The 12,967-nt window shown below is 41.5% G+C and overlaps 1 protein-coding gene across 3 annotated transcripts in view; it reads right to left on the bottom strand.

The window, feature by feature from the left end:
- The window catches only part of LOC116093869 (guanylate-binding protein 4-like), a 25,106-nt gene that overhangs the window by 9,362 nt on the left and 2,777 nt on the right, over nucleotides 1–12,967 (bottom strand). For 2 of the 3 annotated variants that reach the window (XM_031375686.1, XM_031375687.1), the window contains exons 2-5: nucleotides 6,302–6,497; nucleotides 4,558–4,685; nucleotides 2,862–2,971; nucleotides 1,047–1,243 (exon numbers count right to left, since the gene is read on the bottom strand). In XM_031375686.1, coding sequence (XP_031231546.1) covers nucleotides 1,047–1,243; nucleotides 2,862–2,971; nucleotides 4,558–4,685; nucleotides 6,302–6,497 — 631 coding nt within the window. Of the gene's footprint in view, nucleotides 1–1,046; nucleotides 1,244–2,861; nucleotides 2,972–4,557; nucleotides 4,686–6,301; nucleotides 6,498–12,967 lie in introns of those variants that run through there. The other variant, XM_031375688.1, reaches the window with a different exon arrangement.

The following is a 12,967-nucleotide window of genomic DNA, read 5'->3' as shown; positions in this document are numbered from 1 at the left end:
TTAACAAATTCAGATAAATTGGAATCATGTAACTTTTCTCATCATAATGCAATAAAAGTTTAAAAAAAGAAATGAATGAATCAATAAAATTACTGAGAGAGCACTCTCAAGAGATAAATACTGTTTATCTAATAAACATATAATGTCAAATATATTAACTATAAGACTGTCAAGAGAAGAGGCAGGTGTTATAAGAAACATAAAAGATTTGAGTCTTGCTGAAAGGAAGTATCTATGTTTTTCTTAACTATTTATAATATATTCTCTCTAAAAAAAAAAAGCAACACCACAATAGCCAAGTAGTAATGAAATACACTGTACAGAAGAATTACAACCTGGAGTAGATTATTTCATTTTATGGAATTTCATGTGATCTGCAAATTCTGAGTATATTTTTGTGTATGTGTGTGTGTAGAAAGAAAGATAGACAGGTAGACAGGTAGACAGGTAGACAGGTAGACAGGTAGACAGATAGACAGATAGACAGATAGACAGATAGACAGATAGACAGATAGACAGATAGACAGATAGACAGATAGACAGATAGACAGATAGACAGATAGACAGATAGACAGATAGACAGATAGACAGATAGACAGATAGACAGATAGACAGATAGACAGATAGACAGATAGACAGATAGATAGATAGATAGATAGATAGATAGATAGATAGATGGGTGGGGGTGGGTAGGTAGGTGGGTGGATGGATGGATGGATGGATGGATGGATGGATCACAGAAATCCTTTATAAGGAGCACAGTGTGTGGGGTGTGGACATTATAGAATGCATTATCATCCAACTTTTTCACTATTAATTGGCTTTAGACCACTAGTTCCAACATTTGTGCCTCATTGTTTCCCTCACCCTTAAACTCACATCAGCTGAAGATTTTCCAGGATAATAACCATGGAAAATGTTCAATTGCTTTCCAGCTATCATCAGTGTATGTTGGCTTAGAGCTTATGTCAGTGTCAAATCAACATTTATGTCAAGTTCTGAATGAGATAGCTAGAGTCCTCCCCACCCAACCTAGGCATTGATACCTGGAATCAGCTTCAGGGCATTTTCTAGGTACTCATCTGCTGTGATGACACGTCCGTCTAACTTCAGCTCCAGAGCAAAGTCTCGAACAATCCAGATAAAGTCTGGAAAGAAACTTACAAACTTATCAGAGTCATCCACTTCTTCAGATTGGGAAGTGGATTTTGCCCTGATCAGCTCTGTCAGTTCTGTGACATAGCTGGGACCTTAGATAAGGAATAAACAGCACCACTCTATCCTTCCCAGATTTCTCTTACAAATCCATTTTACAAGCACCCTCTTTTTCCCACATACTGGTCTTAGTCAGGGTTTGCTTGTATTCCTGTACAAAACAACATGACCAAGAAGCAAGTTGGGGAGCAAAGGATTTATTCAACTTACACTTTCACATTGCTGCTCATTACCAAAGGAAGTCAGGACAGGAAATCACATCACACAGGGTAGGAACATGAAGGCAGGAGCTGATACAGAGACCATGGAGGGATGCTGCTTACTGGATTGCTTCCCGACCTTGCTCAGCTTGCTTTCTTATAGAACCCTGGACCACCAGTCCAGGTATGGCACCACCACCCACAATGGGCCCTCTCACCTTTGATCACTATTGAGAAAATGCCTTACAGCTGGATCTCATGGAGGCATTTCCTCAAGGGAGGCTCCTTTCTCTGTGATAACTTCAGCTTGTGTCAAATTGACACACAGAACCCACCCAGGACAATACCCTTTTCCTAATCCTTTTTTTTTCTTCATTATTTTCTTTATTTACATTTCAAATGTTATCCCCTTTCCTGGTTTTCCCTCTGAAAACCCCCTAGCTCCTCTCCTCTCCCCCTGCTCACCAACCCACCTACTCCTGCTTCCTGGCCCTGACATTACCCTACACTAGGACATAGAGCCTTCACAGGACCACAGCCTTTTGTTCCATTGATGACCAACAAGGCGATCCTCTGCTATATATGCAGCTGGAGTCATGAGTCCCACCATGTATACTCTTTGATTGGTTGTTTAGTCCCTGGAAACTGGGGATACTGGTTCATTCATATTGTTGTTCCTCCTATGGGACTGCAAACCCCTTCAGCTCCTTGGGTCCTTTAACTCCTCCATTGGGGACCCTGTCCAACGGTTGGCTGAGAGCATCCACCTCTATATTTGCCAGGCACTGGTAGAACCTCCCAGGAGATATATCCCCAGATGGGGCAGTCTTTGGATGGTCATTCCTTCAGACTCTGCTCCACATTTTGTCTCTGTAACTCCTTCCATGGATATTTTGTTCCTCCTTCTAAGAAGGGCCAAAATATCAACACTTTGGTCTTCCTTCTTGAGTTTCATGTGATTTGTGAATTGTATCTTGGGTATTCTGAGCTTCTGGGCTAATATCCACTTATCAGTGAGTGCATAAGGTGTGTGTTCTTATGTGATTGGGTTACCTCACTCAGGATGATGTTCTCCAGATCCATCCATTTCCCTAAGAATTTCATAAATTCATTGTTTTTAATAGCTGAGTAGTACTCCATTGTGTAAATGTACCACAATTTCTGTATCCATTCCTCTGTTGAGGGACATCCAGGTTCTTTCCAGCTTCTGGCTATAATAAATAAGATTGCTATATACAGTCACCAAACGCAGAAACTATTGTGGATACCAACAAGTGCTTGCTGACAGAAGCCTGTTATAGCTGTCTCCTGAGAGGCTCTACCAGTGCCTGACAAATACAGAGGTGGATGCTACTAAGTCCTAAGAATTGAGTAATATATACAATATACCCAGTTGTTACTATCTTAAGTCAACAAAACACGGTGGTTTGGTCCCTGAAAGGATACTGCAGCTGCTCCAGAGCCTGATGATTGATGGTGCCCATGCTATTGTAGACAAAGGTGCTGCTCAGAAGTACAGCCAGAGCGAAGATCCACGAGTCATTCTTAGGGTCACCCTGGAGAATACATAAGCGCAAAAGACTTCACACTCTAACCTCCATTCTTTCATCCATTTGTTTATTTGCTGCTTACACAGAAACACATCAGAATAATAAGATGAAGAGTAACAAATTCGTATTTCTTTTTCAATATTGAAACAGACCCTTACCAGTTTCCACAACTGAAATTCATGACACTGTCAAAATATGAAAAATGTTTGCTATTGTGCTTAAACACAATGAAATATCTACACACCATTTCATTAACAGTTCCTTGATTATGTCATATTAAAGAGTGATATTCAACTACTATTCATGGAATATCTACAAAATATCATGTACTACATTGAACTGTGTGAATTCAAATTATCATATAACAATAGGAATGGGCAAAAAGTCCTGTCCCAAAAGTAGAATAAAATGCTAGTAGAGAAGAAAAATAATTAGTTTTAGCAAGTGGCAAGAATAGCTATGTAACTTTAGACATAATGTGGCTGTGTAATTGAGATATGATGGCAACCGTATAAAAACAGCCTTTTAAAAAATGATTGCTAGTAATTATAGATTTAATAATTCACACATGTGGAAAGATAAATAGGCAGTCAATAAAAAATCATAAAGCACAGGCCATATGAATGTATTGCACACCTATTTTGTTTAACTGAAGCAGTTGCTATGTGTGAGGAGTTGGAAGTTGGGGCAGGAAGTAAAGATTTGAGGTAAGATGTGATGCTGTGATGTGATGCTGTGATGTGATGCTGTGATGTGATGCTGTGATGTGATGCTGTGATATGATGCTGTGAAGGTCAGGCAAGCAGAGTTAGATGCTATCCCAGAAACTTCAGAGCCAGTGGGTCAAACCCTATCCTCATGGTATGCTACAGTGTCTCTCCCATGTTCGTGTGCATAATGTGGATTCTGGGTTTATTAGATACCAGGAAGGAAATCTTTCATATTCTGAGGGCATATTTTTTTCAAATGCCCATCTTGATATCCCTGAAAATACTGAATTCAGGTCAATAGAAGCAAAGCTTAGGTCAGACACCAACTTGCTTGCACAAGAATTCATGTTAGTTTCAATACAGGGTTAATTATTGGGATATATATATGCATATATATATATATATGCATATATATATATATGTATTCCCTATGTTAACAGTAATAGAGGTCTAAGGCTATTGCTACTACCTACAGTTAGATTAAAATTTTCAATAATCTCAAAGGTGACAGCTTGCCTTCAAGAAGGATTATACAATCAGATAACTTGACTACTTCTATAAACCCACAGCACCTTGTACTGATCTCAGAGTGTATGCTTGCTTCCTCCTGAATGAAGTGATGCATCTGTGCATTTCACTGCAGAATTGTAGAATAGAGTATGAAACCCTGTAATTCAGCTTCTCAATAAATATTTACTGAATTGTATTGTTCACACAGGTGTCAAGATAAGACTAACCTCCATTACAACAGAGTATTTGAGTTTATCAAAGGAATACCAAGGGAAGCAGCTTATCAATAACTTGGTTGCAATTCTTGCAACCAGCACAGAAGTTGAAATAAAGCAACAGTCAAATGGTCCAGAGAACCAAGACCAGACCTACCTTTTCCACATCACCTAAGCCCTCCGTGTCCAGAAGCACGAGTGTGAATTTGGGTTTGCTGGGGTGAGGCACACACCACATCCAGATGCCCTTAGTTTCAGACCTAATTGTGGTGCCCAGATTGAAGCCTGTGTGAGAAGATATGGATTCTATGGAACAACATGGATTTCTATGAATCCTTAGAATGTAGGGGGCAGAGATTCCACCCTTAGTAGTGCTGAGCTTATTCAGGTACAAGGTATTAGAAGGGAAAGAGCAGCTGCATAGTCTATAAAGGAAGAGGAAAGAAGTGGGACCAGGGCAAATTATCGAGAGACCAACAAGAAGAAAACAGAATGCTCTGGTTTTTAAGTCTCAAGTGTGCAGTTTACAAAGCAAGACATGCAAACTGCAAGACGCGAAGAGCTGTTTCCCCCTTGTCTCTAAGCTAGTGGCACCAAACCAAGGTCACCACATTAGCAAAATTTAAATCAGACACAATTTTTGTAAAGGAGTGCAGAATACTCAATTGCTATGAATAAACATACAAACTACACATGAAGTTTAAAAAGCAATATGATGTCATCAAGAAATACTACACATGCAAATGTTCTGCAGTCTAGAGATTCACATCTGATTATGTTATACAGAGAGAAGTTCATACCAAAATGTGACAACATAAAGACAAGCTTATATGTGAAAGCCTTATCCTCCAAAATAAGTTCTGGAAATAAATCAATGCTCACCTCAATAATGTTATTTTCATAATGATATGTTAGGAAATTAAAACTAGTAATTTAATAGTACTTATGACAAACTGGGTGTTGAGCAAAAGAAGCCAGTTACATCAGGATGCCAGTTACATCAGGACACTTCCAATACAGATGCTTTGATACATTAGAATATACATATGTGCTATATAAATATCTAAATGTACGTACCCATTAAGTTTAATAGTACGTCAAGGTGAACTGAGTTTTACAGATATATACTTAGATTTGTATAATTGTCTTTGTAAGTCATTGGGGGAAGATTCATGAAAATAAGAAACCTTGGGAGAGTATAAGATGACATGAAACTATATTTGGATATTCACAGAGTTTAACATTTTGACCTGGTCAGTAAAGAAATAAGAATTTGTTAATTATGCCATACACTGTATTTTATGTAATCTTGTGTATGTTGCATTATACATATTTTAAAGGCTTACAAGAGAATCATAGATATAGCTATTAAAATGATAGCATAGGGCTTAAAACATAGTTATCTCAAATAAGATAAACACAAGTCCTCCCTCTTTATCTCCCTCCCTCTCTCCCTCTCCTCTCTCTCCTCCTGTTCTCTCTCCTCCCTCCCACCTTCTCTTTCTCCCTCTATCTCTCTCCTCCCTCCTTCTCCCCTCCTCCTATTGCTCTCCTTCTGTTCTCCCTCCTTCCTCTTTCTCCCCCTCCCTCTCTCTCCTCCTTCTTTCCCTCCCTCCCCTACAATTCCTCCCTCCCTCTCCTCCTGTTTTCTCTCCTCTCTTCCTCCTTTCTAGCTTCACACAGTCCTTCTTCCATTTCTTGCTTCCTTTCATCATTCCATCTTCCTTCTTTTAATAAACAAACACAATGAATTGCATTTGTATTTGCATTGACTCCATGGTAAGCAAGATGAGAGAAGTGGGAAATGTGATGTGGGTTGTCCTGGGTAGGAGAGAATGACCACTTTGCATTGTCAATGATTCCAAATGGCCTCTGTCCTTCTGTGTGAAGATGACACTCACCATGGTTCTGCCCCACCAAGCGGTTCATCAGGTAGGACTTTCCTGTACGGTACACTCCTACGATGGCTACCACCACCACAGGCTGAGTGATCCTCTCAAGGATGTTTACGGCTTTAGGGTTCACCCTCAGCTCTTCATTCTCATTTTCCACTAGACAGATGGGAGCTTTCATGTTGGCACCAGATGCCATGGTAACCTGCAAACCCCAAAAAGCCTTCTCAGTTAAATATGAGATCTCTAAGCCACCTCTAGTGGCACCAATGTGTCTGTGCAATGGGTACATTAATTTAGGATTATTTTTCCCTATTGTTGTTGGGTTTGTCTGACAATATTTCAGGAGTCTCTCTGGCGTAAGCACTTTCAAAACAACAGGAGTGGAAGAGAGATGTGTTCACCAATGACCCATAGCCAGGAAAGCTCCTGAAGGCTTCTGTCAAGAGTCCAGTTTCCAGTTTCATGTTATACTCTAAGACCACCAAGTGTAGCAAGCAGGCAAGCAAAGGTTGTTTTTTGGTATTTTGTTTTTTTTGGGTTTTATTTTCCCAGAAGCATACATGGTAGTCAAGTTTTTGCTTAACAAAGGCATGTTACATTTCATGCCTTTCAGTTGGGTTAAGGGCAATGACTTATTACCTTTTAGCTATTCCTCTAGATTGTTCTGTACCAAGGAACAAAGTGAAGTCATGCTTGGCAACCAGCAGAGCCAAGAGCAGAACTTTAAGCAAATCTAATAATTGGTCATTTTCACCTTATTCCACTTCAACAAGTGGAAGCTCAAGCTAGTATCAAGCTTTCATGTAGCTCAAGCTAGCATCAAGCTTTCTATGTAGATAGGCTTCCCTCGAACACCCAATCCTGTCACAGAGTCTCCTGATCTACTGGGATTACAGGAGGGCTTCATCACACTTGGCTTTCCCGTTGTGATTTTTTTAGGGGTTGTTGTTGTTTTGGTTTTTCTAAGTAGGATCCCAACAAGCTCAGGATGGCATCTAATTTTTTTATTTTAATATTTATGTATTTATGTATTTATTTATGTGTTTATTTATTTATTTATTTACTTATTTATATAGCAAGGCTTTGTTTTAAACTACTGGTTCTACCAATGACTCAGACACCAAGATCAACACTTGATAAATGGGACCTCACGAAACTGCAAAGGTTCTATAAAGCAAAGGACACTGTCAATAGGACAAAACTGCAGCCTACAGCTTAGGAAAGGATCTTCATCAACCCTACATCTGACAGAGAGATAATATCTAAAATTTACACAGAACTCAACATTAGACATTACACACCAACAACTCAAATAACTAAATTAAAAACAGGGTACAGAGCTAAATAGAGAATTCTCAAATGGCCAAGAAAAACTTAAATGTTCAAAGACCTTAGTCATCAAGGATATCAAAACAACTCTGAGGTCCCACTTTACACCCATCAGAATGACTAAGATCAAAAACCCAAGAGATAGCACATGCTGGTGAGGCTGTAGAGCAAGTAGAACATTCTCCATTGCTGGTGGGAGTTCAAACTTATACAACCTCTTTGGAAATCAATTTGGCAGTTTCTCAAAAAGCTGGGAATAGTTCTACCTCAAGGCCCAGCTACATCATTTCTGGGCAAATACCCAAAAGATGTTCCAACTTCCCACAAAGACACTTGATCAACCATGTTCATAGCAGCTTTATTTGTAATAGCCAGAAACTGGAAGCAAACTAGATGTCCCTCAACTGAAAAATGGGTTAATAAAATGTGCTACAACTACACAATGGAATACTATTCAGCTATTTTTAAAAAGTCATCATGGATTTTGCAGACAAATGTAAAATTTGAGAATATCATCCTGAGTGAGGTAACCCAGTGTCAAAAGGATATGCATGGTTATATATTCACTTATAAGTGGATATTAACCTTAAAATACAGGTACCAAGCTATACTCCACAGAACCAAAGAAGCTAAACAAGAAGGAAGGCCTAAATACCCAGTGGATGGAACCTGGGGACTCTGAAGGAAGTATAGGAGGAAGGATTGTGGGCCGAGGGTGAGCAATCTCACTTAGAAGGAAGAATAAAATAGTAGTAAGAGGCAGATGGAGCAAGAGAACTGGAAGGGAGAGGAATGAGGAGGAGAATGGGGTGGGGGGTCAGGATCAGGCGTGGAGAAGGACAGGAGAGATGGCCAGATAGCTATGAAAATGAGTGGCAATCTGCAACTGACTGGGGTGAGGAAGTGGGGAGGGAAGCATCTCTAGGATAAGACAGAGACCTGGGATAAGAGAGGTGACTAAAAATCAATGGGGGTGACCTTAGCTGTGACTTACAGCATTGTGGATATGGAATTTGAAGAGGCCTCCTCTTGTAGCCAGACAGAAACCCCAGTGGAGCAATAAAGGCACCAACTCACCCACAAAACTTTCAACCCAAAACTTATCCTCTCTACCAGAAATGCAGGCACAGGGGATGGAACAGAGACTGAGGGAATAGCTAACCAACGACCAATCCAACTTGAGACCCATTCTATGGGCAAGCACCAATTCCTGACACTGTTAATCATGCTCTGTTTTGTACACAGACAGGAGCATGTTGTCCTCTGAGAGGCTGCACCCAGCAGCTGACTCAGACAGATGCAAACACCCACACCCAAACAGTGGATGGAGCCTGGGGACTCTGAAGGAAGTATAGGAGGAAGGATTGTGGGCCGAGGGTGATAAAAATTCCTCATCACACACTGTCTATCACATATTTGTTATGTTGGTAGCACCCAGCCCCACCCCCTTAACCCCAGTTTAAAGGAAGGCATGGTGCTCTACACTGGCTGTCTTAGTAGTGCAGTGTTTCGAATGAAAATGGCCTCACATAGTCTCATAGGAAGTGAAATTATTTGAAAGGAGTAGGACCTTTTGACCTTGTTAGAGGAGGTGTGGCCTTATTGGAGGAAATGTGTCACTGGCAGGGAGGAGGGGGCTTTGAGGTTTCAGAAACACAAGCCAGATCCAGTGGTCTTCTCGCTTCCTGTTGCCTGCCAATCCAGATGTAGAACTCTCAGCTCCTCCAGCACCATGTCTACGTGTGTGCTGCCAAGCTTTCCACCATGCTAATAATAGACTGAACCTTTAACTGCAAGCCAGACCCAATGAAATGTTTTCCTTTATAAGAGTTGCTGTGGTCATAGAGTCTCTTCACAGCAACAGAACTCTAACTATGACATACAGTATCACAAGAAAAGATCCTACAGGCATGTGGATGGGCAAGGATAAAATGAAGCTATCTTTACTGACAATATGCCTTTGTGTGAAAATCCCAGGGAATCTATGTATTATTCTTACAACTAATCAGTGAATTTGCCAAGGCCAAAAGACACAAGGTCAACGTGTTAGTTACTTTTCTCCTTGATGCAACAAAATACTTAGCAGAAGCAATTTAAGAAAAGAAAGCTTATCTGATGTCTTAAGATTTTATTGCTACATTGGGGAAAGAGGCCACCTCCTGTTCCAGGCAGAAATCCCAGTGGAGTGATAAACACACTAACCCATCCACAAAACTTTCAACCCAAAATTTATCCTGTCTAAAAGAAATACAGGCACTGGAGAGAGAGCAGAGACTGAGGGAATGACCAACCAATAACTGTCCCAACTTGAGACTCACCCCATGGGCCAGCACCAATCCCTAACACTATTAATGATACTCTGTTATGCTTGTAGACAGGAGCATGTTGTCCTCTGAGAGGCTCCACCCAGCAGCTGACTCAGACAGATATAGATACACACAGCCAAACAGTGGATGGAGCTTGGGGACTCTAATGAAAGAACAGGAGGAAGGATTGCAGGCCCCAAAGGGGATATAGGACCTCCACAAGAAGACCAACAGAGTCAACTAACCTAGACCCTTGGGGCTCTCAGAGTCTGAAATACCAACAAAAGAACATACACAGGCTGGACCTAGGCCTCCCTGCACATATGTAGCAGATATGCAGGTTGGTCTTCATGTGGGTCTGAAACAACCGGAACTAAGGCTATCAGGGCTTGCCTGGTCGTGGATATGTTCTTCTGGTTGAACAGCCTTGTGTGGCCTCAGTGGGAGAGGATGTGCCTAGCTTCCCAGAGATGTGAAGTGCCAGGAAGGAGGGATACCCAGGGAGCCCCACCTGCTCAGAGGAGAAGGGGATGGAGGAAGGATTGTGGGAAGGCATGACTGGGAGGGGGCAGTTAATGGGATGTAAAGTGAATAAGCTGAAAAAAATAAATTAAAAAAAGCAAAACCTACTGGTTCTGCTGCTTCCACGGCCTGAGTTCCAGGATCAGGGATGAGTATTGCCATGCCCAGTTTGTACACTGCTGAGGACTGAAGCCAGAGCTTCACAAATGTTAGGCACTTTACCAACTGAGATCAGCCCCGGGACCTTCAGCTTACTTCTGAACAATGATAAGGACAAGCTCGTGGCCTTACACTGGCAAATCATTATCTCCCATATGCTTCACGCCCATGATATTGAGGATGACACATCGATATCATTTCTCTCCAGTGGCTAATTTCTCTGAAAATACATCCTCATGAATAAATACATCTGTAGGCCAGGCTCTGATGGTGCATTCTCTCTTAAAAGAACCCTAAGTATTAAAGATTATTAAAGATTATTGTGTCTCCTCTTCATGTGTGTTGGAGGTCATGCACCACATGCTGAATGAATGCTTAGGAGGTCTATAAGCTGCCCAGTGGATCAGGGAATAAACACCAGTTTGCCTATCTGTCTTTAATAGATCCTACTACCAAAACTTCCCCAATTCACTTTTTCTACCCTGATAAATATCTTAATTGGGAAATACTAACTCTCAATGGATCAGTGGCATGTCATTATGATATAACTTGCATTCTGGGTGCTATTTGTCCCCTGGTGGCATCTTAAAATCTATAGGTGTTTCTTTACTTAGCATCAATTTAGAGTAGGTGTCGAATGGGAAACGTAAGCTCACCTTAAATTCTATGAAAGACACTACCTTAATGACCAGCTCTTCCTATATTAAGAAAGTATTGATGGACATGTTATTTCTTTTCCCCCAGCCCTCACATAGGTCTGGGTTAAAATCCCAACTAAGAAGCTTCAAATCCACACCAAATAAGTAGAACTACATGGCTGCAATTGGTCATGTAAATTATCCATGGTTTATCCAAAGGTGGCCTAAGTCACATGGAAGACAGTTAAAAACTGCCTCCGCCCTAGATTTTTCACAAGCTCCAAAACCTGTCTAAAACCTTTCTTGGATGGACACACTTTGAAACATTTCACAATACATGAAAGGGTTCAGGCTTTACTGCTGTTTTTAACTTTTGGATGGTGTCTTAGTCAGGGTTTCTATTCCTGCACAAACATCATGACCAAGAAGCAAGTTGGAAAGGAAAGGGTTTATTCAGCTTACTTCCACATTGCTGTTGATCACCAGAGAAAGCCAGGACTGGAATTCAAGCAGGTCAGGAAGCAGGAGCTGACGCAGAGGCCATGGAGGCATGTTCCTTACTGGCTTGCTTCCCCTGGCTTGCTCAGCCTGCTCTCTTATAGAATCCAAGACTTCCAGCCCAGGGATGGCACCACCCACAAGGGGCCCTACCCCCTTGATCACTAATTGAGAAAATTCCCCACAGCTGCATCTCATGGAGGCACTTCCCCACCTGAAGCTCCCTTCTCCATGATAACTCCAGCCTGTGTCAAGTTGACACACAAAACCAGCCAGTACAGATGGTTAGCATGAACTGCACTGCTTGCTCTCAGTGAGGGGAAGCCAACCCTTTGGTGGCTCACTGGGTATGTGTGCTCTTCTCCTTTGGAGATGATCTTGCACCCCCCTACCCTCAAACTGGAAAACCAACTTACTCTTCAAATTCAAGCCATACTTTTATTACCATGTTAATTTATTTAAAAATCTAGGTTCTGTCTGGGCTGGTGTCCAGAGCAGACCTTGGGCGCAAGCTCTACAGCCAGTCCCACAACACCCAGAGGAAGCTCCACTCCCAGGTGCTCTGACACACCCAGGATCAGAGGTGAGGAGGAACCAACATCTGTCCCAACACTGGAAGTAACTGGGACCAGTGGGACTAGGCACACAAGAACTCTGCCAGCCCAGTGACTCGGGTTCCTTCTGGTCTGTCTGGGTTTGTGTCCTGAGCAGACCTTGGGTGCAAGCTCTGCAGCCAGTCCCACAACACACAGAGAAAGCCACACTCCCAGGTGAACTAACAAACCCAGGATCACAGGTTCCGAAAATCACAGGATCACAGAGACAGCTTGACTCTGTGGAGTTCTGACAGAATCAAGATCACAGGAAGGACAGGCTCCAATCATATTTAGCAAGGGCAGATAGCACTAGAGATAACCTGATGGCATGGGGCAAGCCTAAGAAAATAAACAACACAAACCAAGGTCACTTGGCATCATCAGAACGCAATTCTCCTACCATAGCAAGTCCTGACACACCATTACACCAGAAAAGCAAGATTCAGATATAAAATCACTTCTTATGGTGATGATACAGGACCTTAAGAAATGCATAAATAGCACCCTCAAAGAAATACAAGACAATACATGTAAACATCTAGAAGCCCTTCAAGAAGAAACACAAAAAATCCCTTAAAGAACTACAGGAAAACACAATCAAACAGATGAAGGAAATGAGCAAAA

This window comes from Mastomys coucha, unplaced genomic scaffold (genome assembly GCF_008632895.1).
Source record: "Mastomys coucha isolate ucsf_1 unplaced genomic scaffold, UCSF_Mcou_1 pScaffold16, whole genome shotgun sequence".
In the NCBI taxonomy this organism is placed as follows: domain Eukaryota; kingdom Metazoa; phylum Chordata; class Mammalia; order Rodentia; family Muridae; genus Mastomys; species Mastomys coucha.
The sequence above is the reverse complement of the archived record's forward strand: the minus strand, read 5'-3'. Positions and strand labels throughout refer to the sequence as shown.